This window comes from Microcaecilia unicolor, chromosome 2 (assembly GCF_901765095.1).
Source record: "Microcaecilia unicolor chromosome 2, aMicUni1.1, whole genome shotgun sequence".
Classification (NCBI taxonomy): Eukaryota; Metazoa; Chordata; class Amphibia; order Gymnophiona; family Siphonopidae; genus Microcaecilia; species Microcaecilia unicolor.
Genome location: NC_044032.1, coordinates 102,424,348 through 102,438,419, shown reverse-complemented (window position 1 = coordinate 102,438,419; position 14,072 = coordinate 102,424,348). Strand labels below are relative to the sequence as shown.

The 14,072-nt window shown below is 40.7% G+C and overlaps 1 protein-coding gene across 5 annotated transcripts in view; it reads left to right on the top strand.

The window, feature by feature from the left end:
* Positions 1-14,072, top strand: part of ELOVL7 (ELOVL fatty acid elongase 7) — a 116,159-nt gene that overhangs the window by 27,874 nt on the left and 74,213 nt on the right. For 4 of the 5 annotated variants that reach the window (XM_030193160.1, XM_030193162.1, XM_030193164.1 and 1 more), the window contains exons 2-3: positions 2,866-2,968; positions 11,409-11,599. In XM_030193160.1, the coding sequence (XP_030049020.1) occupies positions 2,905-2,968; positions 11,409-11,599 (255 nt within the window). In that variant the 5' untranslated portion in view covers positions 2,866-2,904. Of the gene's footprint in view, positions 1-2,858; positions 2,969-11,408; positions 11,600-14,072 lie in introns of all 5 variants that reach the window. The other variant, XM_030193161.1, reaches the window with a different exon arrangement.

Genomic DNA, 14,072 nt, shown 5'->3' with positions numbered 1-14,072 from the left:
TCGTGTGTATAGACCTATTATGGAATTGTAGAGAGGAAGAGGAGTTATATGTCCATTACAAGCTTTGGTTTCATTGTGTTGCAGGGTACAGGCATTTAAGTTGGGTTGGTAGGGTATGCCTTTTTGAACAGGTTAGTTTTTAATGATTTCCGGAAGTTTAGGTGATCTTAAGTTGTTTTCACGGCTTTTGGTAATGTGTTCCATAGTTGTGTGCTTATGTAGGAAAAGCTGGATGCATAGGTTGATTTGTATTTGAGTCCTTTGCAGCTTGGGTAGTGGAGATTTAGGTATGTTCGTGTTGATCCTGTTGTGTTTCTGGTTGGTAGGTCTATGAGGTCTGTCATGTATCCCGGGGCTTCACTGTAGATAATTTTATGAATCAGGGTGCAGAATTTGAAAGCAATACGTTCTTTGATTGGGAGCCAGTGCAGTTTTTCTCGGAGGGGTTTGGCGCTTTCGAATCGTGTTAGTTCTCAAAAGCTATTAAAAAGTGTACCAAGTTACTCTAATAAAAAGCTATTTCCAATACCTTTTTGAATTTTCATTTGTATGAATTCAGGTAGATTGAAGAGATGAATTTGGAAAGCTTACATGTGTAAACCATCACATACAAGTAGGGATTTTAAAAGAGATGCTGCTTGTACATGTCTGGCATGCCCAGATTTGAAAGGGGGTGTGCCTGGGTGGTCCTAAAATTATACATGTTGACCCTACTTTGCAATACAGATACATATATACAAATTATGAAACATCCCGATTTGCAGATTCCTTTTCCATTCTAGAACACTTTAAAATGCAATCGTAATAATTTTCTGTAAATTTGTTTGAAATCTGTTATGAGTTGCTTTCATTAGGGATGTGACTGTACTGGGGCTGGGGTAACAACAAAAACTGAAATAAAATTCAGATAGCAGCGAAAAGACAAAGTTTAACTCTGCTGCCAAGAGCTATGAAACCCTCTTTTTTTGATGTCTACTGCAGTAGACCACATACAATGCACTGTACTGGTTTCAGATTACATCAAAAGGTGATTCAAAGCACCATGAACTTAGTGTTGGCACCAACACCATTTCACGTGTGGCATGTGTGTTGCAGCTAAGCAGGGTTTAAGCAGTCATACCTACTATACTTAGTTACCCTGATCTGGCATGAGATCAGGAGGATCAGTCTGAGCGTGTGCTACCACTGTACCCTCTCTTCTCTGTCCATATCAGCCCTTTGAGGCTATTCAGAAATTGTGGGCTGGCATTCCTACATACTGATCCCATTCGCCTCCCAATGAAATCAGTGATGGGCCCTTGGGTACTTCTGTAAGGAGCCCACCTAGTTGTAGGCAGCTGGTCATTTTTCCATATACAGTAAGTGGCCTCTAATGGAATACGGATTTAAAAAGAAATTCATCTCAGGGGGCTTGTACGTGAGTTGGGGGCACATAAGTTATAGAATACTATAATTTACACACGTTCCTGTTCATAACTAGGCACAGCTATAGGGCTGGTGTAAGTGCTTGTGCTTTACAAGTAAGCGTCTACATTCCCTTACAGAATACAGAAGCATCTTCCACAAGTGTCTAACAGTAATACTATTATCCTACCTGCTGTATTAGACCCAACAGTTTTTTGCTGCCACCTTCCTGTGCATTATCTGGTTATGTTTTCCCATATTTAATATTCCCTCCCCCTCCTCCAAAGCATACTTAATTGGATCACTGCAGATACCACTGTGTGCCGGGTCATAGCTGTGTTCCAGGCTATGCAGCTATGGGTTCTTGCTCTGACTAGCTGTTCCACTCAAGGGCTGGGACCCTCTGCCGTAGCCTATCTGGGGAGTGAAAATCCCAGCCTGGGAAATGAACCAGAGACCATCTGCATGGAAGAGCACCGCACTATCATCTGAGCCACCAGGCCATGCTCTAAAATTGACCGTTGGAAACTATGTTGCAAGCAGATACTTGGGTTAATCATTTGTATTCCGTGCCTATGATTTTGCTTGTGTAGCTTCTCTCAAACAGCCTATGGTTTTTTTTGCTTGTGTAGCTTCTCTCGAACAATCAAATGCATGGCTTTTGTTAAAATAGTTCATCACCAGCAGTGCTTGTAAACTTAGTAGATCAGTTGTACATTTTAAAGGTTTGAAAGTCATGTCATCAACAGTAATTCTTGTTCTCTGGTAGATTATAATCAAGTGGTAATTTGTTGCTTTTATGGCATGATGTACTTTTTTGTTTATTCCACTTATTGTCTATGTGCCTGAGAAGCTCCAGGCAATATACCAAGAAGAAGAAGAAAGCAAATAGTAAGATTCATAAAACACAAAAACATCAATAAAATGAACAATAAAAATGTAATCCAGCAGCACTTCACTGAAGATTACAATTTTCAGATATACCATACAAGAACATAATTACCAAGTTATTGCTGGACAAACCAAGTTGTATACTAGGAGAGGAAGTGGGTAATATTAAAAATCGTTTAGAAGTTGATTTGCCCCAAGGCTCCAGGAGTTCCCACTTTCTAGTCCCAAGATCAAGTTTAGACTCTTACCACTTTATTAATTTTTTTGCTGCCACTGCATATTTTTTCCAACATCCTTAGGTTTATTGCACTGGGAGGAGCTCAGCCAGAAAGAAAATAGAGACATGGCCACTATTTCTGACTTGGCAAAGCCCAAAGTAATCTAAAGCCTGGGAGGTCACTACTGCTAAAGACTGTAATGCTTCTACAGTCTTACCTTACCAAGAAGTCTCACTATGTCTAAACAATCTCATAAGTCTGTTTATTGTTGGGACCTTCTGGAAGGATTGCTTAATTTACTTTTAAGTATTTCTTTGCTGTTTAATAGATTTCATCTGTCTCCTTTTTTTAGGGCAGAATAAAATCATAGTTAAAAGAAATTCCAGCGATAATGGCCTTCAAGGATCTGACGTCAAGAGCGGTAATACTTTATGATGAATGGATTAAAGATGCTGGTGAGCAATGGAATTGATATTTATTTATTTATTTATTGCATTTGTATCCCACGTTTTCCCACCTCTTTGCAGGCTCAATGTGGCTTACAATATATCATGGATAATGGAAATGGAAAAGGATTTACATTTGGTTTTAAGGAAGGATTTTGGGTTACATGGTCATGAAATATAAGATAGTGGCATTACAGAAGACATTATCAGACATTAGAAATACAAGATAATGGTGTAGCAGAGACATTGAGGGGCATAATCGAACAGAAACGCCTATCTCCATGGGCGTTTATCTCCGAGAACGGGTCCGTGAAGGGGCAGAGTGAACCGTATTTTCCAAAAAAAATAGACGCCCATGTTTTATTCGCCAAGGTGTGAGCTGGGCGTTTTTGCTTTTCAGCGATAATGGAAAATGAAATTGCCCAGCTCAAAAACGAATACATCCAAGGCATTTGTTCGTGGGAGGGGCCAGGATTCATAGTGCACTGGTCCCCCTCACATGCCAGGACACCAACCGGGCACCCTAGGGGGCACTTTTACAAAAACAAAAAAAAAGGTAAAAGAGCTCCCAGGTGCATAGCACCCTTCCCTTGGGTGTTGAGCCCCCCAAATCCCCCTCAAAACCTACTGCCCACAAGTCTACACCATTACTATAGCCCTAAGAGGTGAAGGGGGGCACCTACATGTGGGTACAGTGAGTTTGGGGGGGTTGGACGACTAAGCATTAAGCAGCACAATTGTAACAGGTAGGGGGGGGATGGGCCTGGGTCCACCTGCCTGACGTCCACTGCACCCCCTAACAACTGCTCCAGGGACCTGCATACTGCTGCTTGGGAGGAGGGTATGACATTTGAGGGTGAAAGTAAAAAGTTGTGAAACATCATTTTTTGTGGTGGGAGGGGGTTAGTGACCACTGGGGGAGTGAGGGGAGGTCATCCCCGACTCCCTCTGGGGGTCATCTGGTCATTTAGGGCACTTTTTGGGGCCTTATTCGTGAAAAAACAGGGTCCAGGAAAAGTGCCCTAAATTCTAGCTACAAACGTATCCATTATCGGCGAAAGGCGCCCATCTCTGTTCGGGTGATAACCACGCCCCAGTTCCGCCTTCACCACGCCCCCGTCCACTTTGTCCGCATCCGCGACGGAGTGCAGTTGAAAGCGTCCAAAGTTCGGCTTTCGATTATACCGCTTTATTTGTTTTTGTGAGAAAAACGCCCATCTCCCGATTTAGGTCGGAACTTAGGCGTTTTTCTCGTTCGATTATAAGCAGGATTGTAAGACATTAGATGCGTTACGATGTTTCATGTTGTTCCTAGCTCCCCCAACCCCCTTCATTTCTTATAATAGCTACATGCGGAGCACATAATCAAGAGGGAATACATGTACATAAATAACCTAGAGGCCCTTTTACTAAGCTGCTTTGAGCGCTAACGTATGCTTAAAGTAGGAAAAATGGCATAACGCAGGACCCACTAAAGTGTTCTGTGTTTTGCCATCTGCGCACTAAGTGTACAGCATTTGTTTTGCAGGGGGTGTGTTGAGCAGAGAATGGGCATGGAAGTGCTATTCAACTAGCATGCTAACATCACCGACATACTAACTGGTTAGCGAGTGGAGCCCTTAGCGCCTCCTAAATAGGAGGTAGTAAGTGCTCCCACATGAATTTTTTAAAAAATGGCCGTTCACTAAAGCTAGTATTAGCACAGCCAGAAACTAAACAAATAAAAATAATGCCTTACAGCCATGCTAGAAATGGGCTTGGTGAGTAGCAAAGTCCCACGTTAGGGTGCATTAAACCCATTTACTAGCACAGCTTAGTAAAAGGGACCCCTTGGTCCAATATGTTGCTAGCCTTAGGATTTATTCACATATAATACGAGTAATATAAATTGAAACCAGGTTCTCTTAACCTTACACAGCCCATGGGCTGTCAAAGGATGGAGCATATAATCTTCGCTAAACTCCAGTCCGTCGTCAAAGCAGATCCAGGTAAATCAAGATACCCAAAATCAATCTGGTCATAATATTCTGGTTAACTTCCACAGACATTATAGACACTACAGCAGGTTCACAAGGTTATGATTATCCTTCATTTAGGATACATAGCAAGGCTCACAGCCTTCTAATTTTCCAGGAACAATATCTTGTTTTCCGCAAAACCCGTTTAAATATGACAACCAATCTGGATCCTCAGAGTGCAGCTGCAGGTTGGAGCTTGGGTGGCAGGCGAGACAGTTCTGATTGCTTAGCTTCAGCTTTATCAGTGGCTCAAGGGCCGAGCTCTAACCCCGGCAGTATACCAGTTTGAGGCTAGTTAGTCTTTTTGTCCTAACTAATACTTGGTGACATAGCAGGGCTATATATTTGGTTATTTCTGAACCATAGTGTATATATCCACTCCACATTTCCTATTTCCTTTCCCATAGAAGCACTATAATCTAGATTTTTATTGGCATCACTAGTAGCGAGGTGTGGTAGCCATGTTAGTCCACTCTTAAAGGTTATCAATAGAAATCAAACAAAATAAAACATAAGAAAATAAGATGATACCTTTTTTATTGGACATAACTTAATACATTTCTTGATTAGCTTTCGAAGGTTGCCCTTCTTCGTCAGATCGGAAATAAGCAAATGTAGCAGATAGTATATATAAGAGAAACATCAAAGCATTACTTTGGCATCATTGAAACCTGGCTTAAGGAGGGAGACGCCCCCCCCCACACCGGCTTCTCTAGTTTATATAAACCTTGGAAAATGAGATGGGGGGGGGGGGGTAGATATTGCACTTATCTATTGCACCACTTTCTGGTGCTGAGAACTTCTTTAATCCCTCTCTTGTATTCAGAGGTGCTCCTGTGACTTTTTTTTTCCTTTCCCTGCTGACTCATGTTTTAGTCATCTATTGATCTGCCTTTTCCCATTCTGATGGATTCCAGAAGATTTTTTAAAAACATATTTATTAGGATCTGCCAGCATATTCACAAGAAAAAAAATACATTTTGTACAAGTGTGCAAACAATTAAGAAACACAATAATTTGGATATAGATTTATAAACTATGCAAATACATGTACTACAGAAGATGTTAACATCTGTGCAGATAACCCTTGCCATTTTTCTAGCTCATATAAATGCTCTTGGACTTATCCAGTTTGTTTGCTTTCCAACTCATTTCCCTGGTTACTCCCTAGACATGACCTTTTTCTCCTGTACTCACACTCTTAACTCTGTCTGCTATCCCAATATCCTGATCTGATCTTGCTAGTTTTTGCTCTTTCTCAGTATGCTTGGTGTGACAGAACAGTGTTTTTTGGAGGAGTGAGGAGTAGCCTAGTGGTTAGTGCAGTGGACTTTGATCCTGGGGAACTGAGTTCGATTCCCACTGCAGCTCCTTGTGACTGTGGGCAAGTCACTTAACCCTCCATTGCCCTGGTACAAAATAAAGTACCTGAATATATGTAAACCGCTTTGAATGTAGTTGCAAAAACCTCAGAAAGGCAGTATATCAAGTCCCATTTCCCCTTCCCTTTCCCCTTTTTAAGCCTGTAAAACTGCCTTAAATAATTCTTGTGTATTTCTCTAGTTTGGCCAGCAGGTGGTGCATTGTTTTATTTTGAAGCTGCTGCAGAACCAAGGCTGAACTTTTGTTTAAGCCTTTTGGCAGTCTGCAGCATACTTTCAAACTTGTCTGAGCTCTAATTGGCCCAGGAGTTCATTTTCATTTGGACTTTACTGGCTTTCCCCCAGGTCTTAGATCCCTCTCTTTTTTTTATTTTTTCTTTTCTTCCTAGTTCTTTGCTAAGGTCCTGTAAAACGGTTATATTTGATAACTTGTGAGCAGTTATATGTCCTGATCTTCCCAGGTACTGTTTAGACAGTATACAAATGCTTAGTTAGTTTTCTAATTGATCCATTTCTCGGTTAGTTTCTACTGTTTGCTGACTGCATATTTTCTGTTCACTGTTCAATATTTTTATGAGAATAAACATAATCGTTTGCCCGGATTGTCTGGACTGATAAAGAATCCTGGTGGTTTGTGTGTTCGGTCTGTGAATGCTTTCTGGGAACTGTGGAACCACTGGGAGTGTGGCCCCAGCAACTTAGAAATCACTGTTGATAATTTGAGAGCTGGAGACTCACCCAGAGGTGGTTGTGACCCAGTTGATGGGAGGAGGGTGCTAGTGTAGAGCACAAGCGGCAGGTGCAGGCGAACCTGAGCTGTGCTGGGGATAGACCCTCTAAGTGGCCGTGGGATAACCCTGAGCGGGTGGCTTGGTGTTTTGTGACACTTGGCATTTACTGTCAGCCAAGATTCATTGTAAAACTAGGAACTTTGCTATCTCACCTGAGAACATTTCTTCAAGTTTATTGAAATTTACTAACCCACCCTACGGGTACGTTCCATTAGGGTGGCGTACAATCTAAAACAGGAGGAGAACAGACATCAATTGTACATCACACAAAAGGTAGGAGGGGTAGAACTACAATCTTTGATAGGAGGGGAGGGGAGGGGAAGGAACATAAGGAAGGCGTATTCAAGTCCCAGAGCACTGCAATGGAATCTGAGTCCACAGTCTTTCACGAATGGGAAGAGCCATTCCGGGATGCAATATTAGGAGTAAGCATCTTGGAACAGAGAGGTTTAAATTCAGTCTTCCATTCCATCTTTTTTTTCCCCCTATCTGATTTCTACATTTTAACTCTGGATACATATATCCAGAGCTGAGATATAAACCTTACTGTGGATTTAGATAGCAGAGCCTCAATTAGAACCACTTCATTAACCCAGCATGCCCAAATGGCTGGTATCATCCAGGTCTCCACCTCTTTAAGAGGCACCTTATGCATTCAGTATGCGTATGGTGCAGGAAGGACTTCCACAGCTGGATTATATAGTGATATAATAAAAGAAAGATACTGTAAAGTAGAGATACAAGCAAAAAAGCAATTCTTAGCTGTTAACAATTCACCAATCCCATGCAAACAAACTCTATGGCATCTTTAAGAAGCTGACTAAAAGTGAGAATCCAGTTTTCATGTTTGTTCCACACTTGATATAATGCCTGTCTGTAGATGCAGTCAAAGTGTGTTTTTTCTCTAATTCAGGGGTTCTTAACCCAGTCCTTGGGTCACACCCAACCAGTCAGGTTTTCAGGATACCCACAATGACTATGTATGAGGTAGATCTGCATACAGTGGAGGCAGTGCATTCAAATCTATCTCATGCATATTCATTGTGGATATTTTTAAAAACAGACTGGCTTGGTACGCCCAGAGGACTGGGGTGAGAACACCTCCTCTACTTTGGCTACTTAATTTTCCACCAAGGTGAGCCTACTGTCATACTATCAGAAAACAGCTCTGCTATGGTTTGAAGTGTGGTATATCGAGAAATAAACTAAATGAAAACTAAACATTTACTGAAATCTAACATTGTTGCTGTAGTTTCTGTAGATGCTGAATTAAAAATGTCAAGAGCATGACAAATACTGAATACCTTGATATGTTGCAAAAAATGGAAAGCTTTTTGTTTGTTTTCATGTCGCCCTATTGCAAGTTTATTTTCAGTCATCCTAAAATGCCCTTCCTGGCCAATCATTTACAATTTATATGTACATACATTAAAGTTAACATGTTATTAGTCTTACCAATGAGGGGAAAGGGAGAATTCGCTATGTTATGCTATATGGTTCTTTTAGTCCACTTAGTTCTATTTAGATCTAAGCAGATTGACACTAAAAGAAACCCTGCATGCCAGGAAAGTTACGTAACTATTCCATAGTTATTAACCATCAATTTGTATATGAAAAAAATAAGTTTTTGAAAACTTCATATATATATAGTAGTTCTTAATCTCTTGTATTTCTAAAGATACAGAATTCCAAACCTTGACTCATTGATACAAAAAAGAGGATTTTAAATATTATTTTCTGGATCCTTTCACCTGACTGATAATTCAACTTTAAAAAATATTTCCCTTCAAGCTGTTAATAATGGAGAGAACTGGAGATAAAAAACTAATCTTTTAGAACTCTCCCCATATAATGATTTATATATTAAACAGGCTAGTTTAAATCGTGCCCTAGAATTAATATTGAGCCACTGAAGATCCTGTAACAATGGAATTACTCTTTTTCATATTTATCCAAACCAAAAATTGACCTTGCAGCCGTATTCTGCAAAATTTGTAGTCTCCTTACTATCTTATCTGAAAGTCCACCATACAATGAATTACAATAATCCAACTACGGAAGTAAAATAGCCTGTGCCACACTTTGAAAACTAATTGGATATAACATAGAGTGAACTGCTCTTAATTGTCGCAGCCTAAAGGAAAGATTTTTATTGCAGCTTTCAATTGCAATTCAGAGACGGCTTTGAATCAGCTACTATTCCAAGTACAGATGAATGATCAATTTGCAATTTTTCTCCTGAATCCAATTCAAGAAATCTCGTTGGTAATGTTTCCTCTGAACCATACTATTTTTACCTTCAATCTATTTAATTTCAAATAATTTCCTTTGGCCCCAACACTCTTTGTTTTCTGAAGGATGTTATTATTAAAACAATATTTCTTCTATACAAGCCTGTGCATAAAAACAAATATCATCCAAATACGAAAAGATTAAGGCCCTGTTTTATCAAACCACGCTAGCGGTTCCCGCACGGCAATGCCGACGGAACCCATTCAAAGTGAGTGGGCTTGGTTGGCATTACTGTACCCGGAACCATTAGCGCGGCTTGGTAAGAGGTCCTAAAACTCCTAATCCTGACAATATAGCACCCATCTTACTCAAATAGATGTTAAAAAGAGATTGTGATATTGGGGAGCCTTGAGGCACTCTCCATACAGCTTCCACTCAGTCGACCTATTAGAACCTTTCTTTACTCTAAACAGTCTTCTGTAAGAACTCTCCAAACTAATTCAAAACATTCCACACTATACCACACTCGCTCAATTTAACCAACAGTTGTCCATGATCCACTACATCAAAAGCAGCCGAAATGTCAAACTCAAGTGAAGGGAAAGGAGACGATTGCACTGGTTTGTATTTTTTTTTGGTTAGAGGAGGAAAGCACAAGGTTAGGAGACAATAGTGAAGAGGAAGGACTGTGAAATAGAGGGAGGGAGATATACCAAATGGTGATGATAAAGCACTTTGAGGAATACAAGGGTAGTTTATTTAATGTTGGATCCAAAAAGACAAAAGAGCCTGTGATCTCTGGGAAGAAGAGCAGTATTGTATATTTCAGTGTAAATAAAGAGCAGCAATGTTTGGAGCATATTGAAGTACAGGAAGTTATGGATTAGTTAGAGAAGCCATGTAGAAAATTGAAGTTGTAGACAAAGAAGAAGGCAGGTGTAGATGATTTTCTATAGACAAAATCAAGGATGTACTGGATTTGGCCATTTTGGCAAATACGTGAATGGCAAGTTTAAAAAGGGGTGTGGATCAAGAAGCAGAGGAAGATTCAAATAGAGATGGCATACATGAGATTATATAAAAGGGCTGAGAAATGTGTAGCCCAGAACAACTAATGTATCGGAGATACCTGGCTGCAAGAAACTGAGTAAAAGTTAAGTAAACAGGGAACAGTGTATTGGTTACCAATTGAGGTCCGTTCATTATTTAAATAATCATTAATATTTAGAATTGTTCATGGCACTGTGCCTTTTTTTATGTCACTATTGTCATCTTTACTATCCAAAGGGTTTTTCATACTGAAAATTGACTATCCACTTTCCCTCTGCTGTGAATATAAAATGTAAACAAATACATTCTTTATTACTTTCTTACCAAGTGGCTAAAGTTTGAAACTCTTTACCAGTTATTAGACTAGGTAAGTTTCAGAAGGAAAGTTAAAACTTTTCTAGTAAACACATTTTTTTAGAAGAACTTTTACTAAGATCTGTTCTAAATTGTATCATCCTAGGATTTATCCAGTTAAATCTTTTTGAAATTTGTACTGAACTACGTGACTGGAAATTATAGAATACAAACATAGTAACATAATGTATTGTACTGGCAAAGGAAAGAGCAAGCGAGAATGTGTGTGTATGTGTAAGAGAGGAACAAAAATATTTAGAATTTATTTTAAACCACCTTCTAGGCCTTACATAAAACCATTTAGTGGTATACAAACCCACTTAAAAATATAGTACCTTATTTGAAATGCATTTAATCCTAAGAATATAAAATCAAAACAATAACACTCTTAAGAAAACCATGAGGAAAACACCTACAAATAAAGTTGAATATTGTCTGTAATGAAGTGACAATGCAGAATAAAGAGGTTAGATGCCAGAAAGAAAGGGGTTCTTGTAGGATGATTTTGTTAATGCACAAGCTTGGCAAATATAAATCTATACATTTACAAGGAGCACTAGACAGACATTTTTGCAGCATAGCAGTGATGGCTGTGGTTAAGCAGGTGTTATTTTTCTTCCAGATCCCAGAGTGGAAGATTGGCTACTCATGTCCTCTCCTCTGCCACAGACCATTATCATCGGAGCCTACATTTACTTTGTCACTTCTCTAGGACCAAAGCTCATGGAAAACAGGAAACCTTTTGACCTCAAGGAAATAATGGTGTGTTATAACTTCAGCATGGTGGTATTCTCTTCCTATATTTGTTATGAGGTAAGTTATTTTTTTTTTTGTTACATTTGTACCCCGCGCTTTCCCACTCATGGCAGGTTCAATGCGGCTTACATGGGGCAATGGAGGGTTAAGTGAATTGGCCAGAGTCACAAGGAGCTGCCTGTGCCTGAAGTGGGAATCGAACTCAGTTCCTCAGTTCCCCAGGACCAAAGTCCACCACCCTAACCACTAAGCCACTCCTCCAGATTTTAAAACATGTAGTTTATAATATTTGAAGCGTATTATTTAATTGTCCAGAAACTACCTCATATGAATATATTATAAAGCAGGTATGATATTGGTCATGAGCTTAGCTACGACTGAGCGAGCCCAACAGAGTGCCCAGTGTCGCCCAATGGTAGGGGCCACCTGTAGCTGAACCTTCCCTGTCTCTCCTTTCCCTGTGCCTGGGTCTGGCTTCTCTTGAGCTCCTCACCCACGCAGTGGTCCTGCAGTCACTGCAGTGGGTCACAGCAGAGGTAATGCTGAAAGATGCCTCTCTGGGCAGTGGAGCCTTTCCTCTTCTGCATCCCATCCACAGGAAGTGGCATCAGAGAGGCAGAGAGAAGCAAGGAAGGGAAGGACAGAGAAAGGAGACAGACCTGGATCAAAGGGGAGAGGGGGGACAGATGCTATACTGGGGTATGGGGATAAAGAAAGGCACCCTGGACCAAGGAGAGAGTTGATGAGAGAGAGGGAGAAACTCACTGGACCAGGGAGGGAGAGAGACCCTGGACCAAGGAGAGAGAGAGAGGGACATACACCCTGAACCAAGGAGGGAGGGAGAGAAAGAAGGAAGAGACACTGGAACATGTAGGGAAAGGAGGGGATCAGGGAAGATAGAGGAGAGAAAGTGGATACAGGGAGGGACAGGGAGACAGAAGAGATACTAGGCATGGAGGGAACATAGAGACAGGGACACGGAGGGGGCAATGCTAGATACAAGTGGAGGGATAACGACAGAGGGGGATGCTGGACAGGTTAAGATAGGGACACAAATTAGAGATAGTGAATATGGGGAGGCGGAGGATAGGGACAGGGTCAGATGCTGGATAGGATACAGAGGAAAAATGGTTAATGAATGTAGAGAAGGAAGAAATGTGAAAAGGACAGAAGACCCTGGAGAATTAATCAAAAACCGAGAAAAGCAGGAAACGCACTGAGGCCAAAGCAATGCTCGGACAGCAAGGTAGAAAAAAGTATTTTTTGTTTCTGAATTTAATTGTAGTATGTCCCTTTGGGAAATGTGCATCTCTTGCATTTCAATTTCTATTACTGTGACAGGTTATTCTGTATACATCTGGAATGTGTTTTGCTCTTTGCAGGGTTTGTTTAAGGGTGTCTCCACCCCCCCCCTCCAGTCCCCACCACTTTTGGAGAGATGGTGTTATAGGGGCCCATCTCAGGACCACTGTTGGAAGCAGGATAGTGGACTAAATGGACCATTGGTCTGACCTAGTATGGGTAGTCTTATGTTTGTTGGATCACTCACCCAGAAAAAAATCTACCAAGAGCTTACCAGAAAGGTCAAGAATCGATCACAGGAATGCCTTGTTGAACAGATAGGCTTTAAGATGTTTTCAAAACGGCTTACATATGTGGCCAGCTAGGATTATCACAGTTCTGCATGGAAACAGTCAGAAGAGCCCTCTAGTATAAAAGATGGTGATGTTTAAGGGTGTCTGCCCGCCATGTTTTAAAGTATAACAATGAATATACATATTTTTCTCTCGTGTTTGTAAACAAATGGAAAACTCTTCAAGATCATGTGACTGCTTACAATAAAACATTTTTCTGAAACACACCAGAAATTGGGGGTCCACAACAACAATTACTAAGCTATGGTAAGCACTAATACATGCTTACCGCAGAATAAGAAGCACTACCGCAGGGTGCACTCGGGCATCCTGTGGTAGTTTTTGCATATGTGCACGCTACCCATGTATTAAAAAAGTTTTTTTTTTTTTGTATGTGTGTGTTGGGGGTAGGTCTGGGGGATAGAGAATAGGCGTGTTCTGTGCTGATCAGCGCAGTTACATTACCATGTGCCAACTGACTAGTGCATGTTAGCACGTGAGCCCTTACTCCCCCTACCTAGAAAATAGGTGTAGTTAAGTTCTCGTGCGCTAATGGGAAAATTAGTGTGTGCCTTTATTGGCAGAATAGAAAAAATCTGTCATTTCTTGTAGCGTGAAAAGTGGCCTTAGCAAGTGGGAAAGACCCGTGCTGGGGATAGCGCAGGCCACTTTTTAGCACTGCTTAGTAAAAGGCCCTTTAGTAGGTAAAGAGCTCTGCTGATGTATGTTGAAGGGCAGTATGACAAATGACTAATAAAACATAAAAGCAACACTGGGCCTTCAGGATTGAGATGATCTAAGTCTCTTGTTTATTAATTGATGGATAGACCCAACACGGGCCGTGTTTCGGTGCACTGGCGCCTGCCTCAGGGGTCAGCTAATCCTGATCAAAAAAT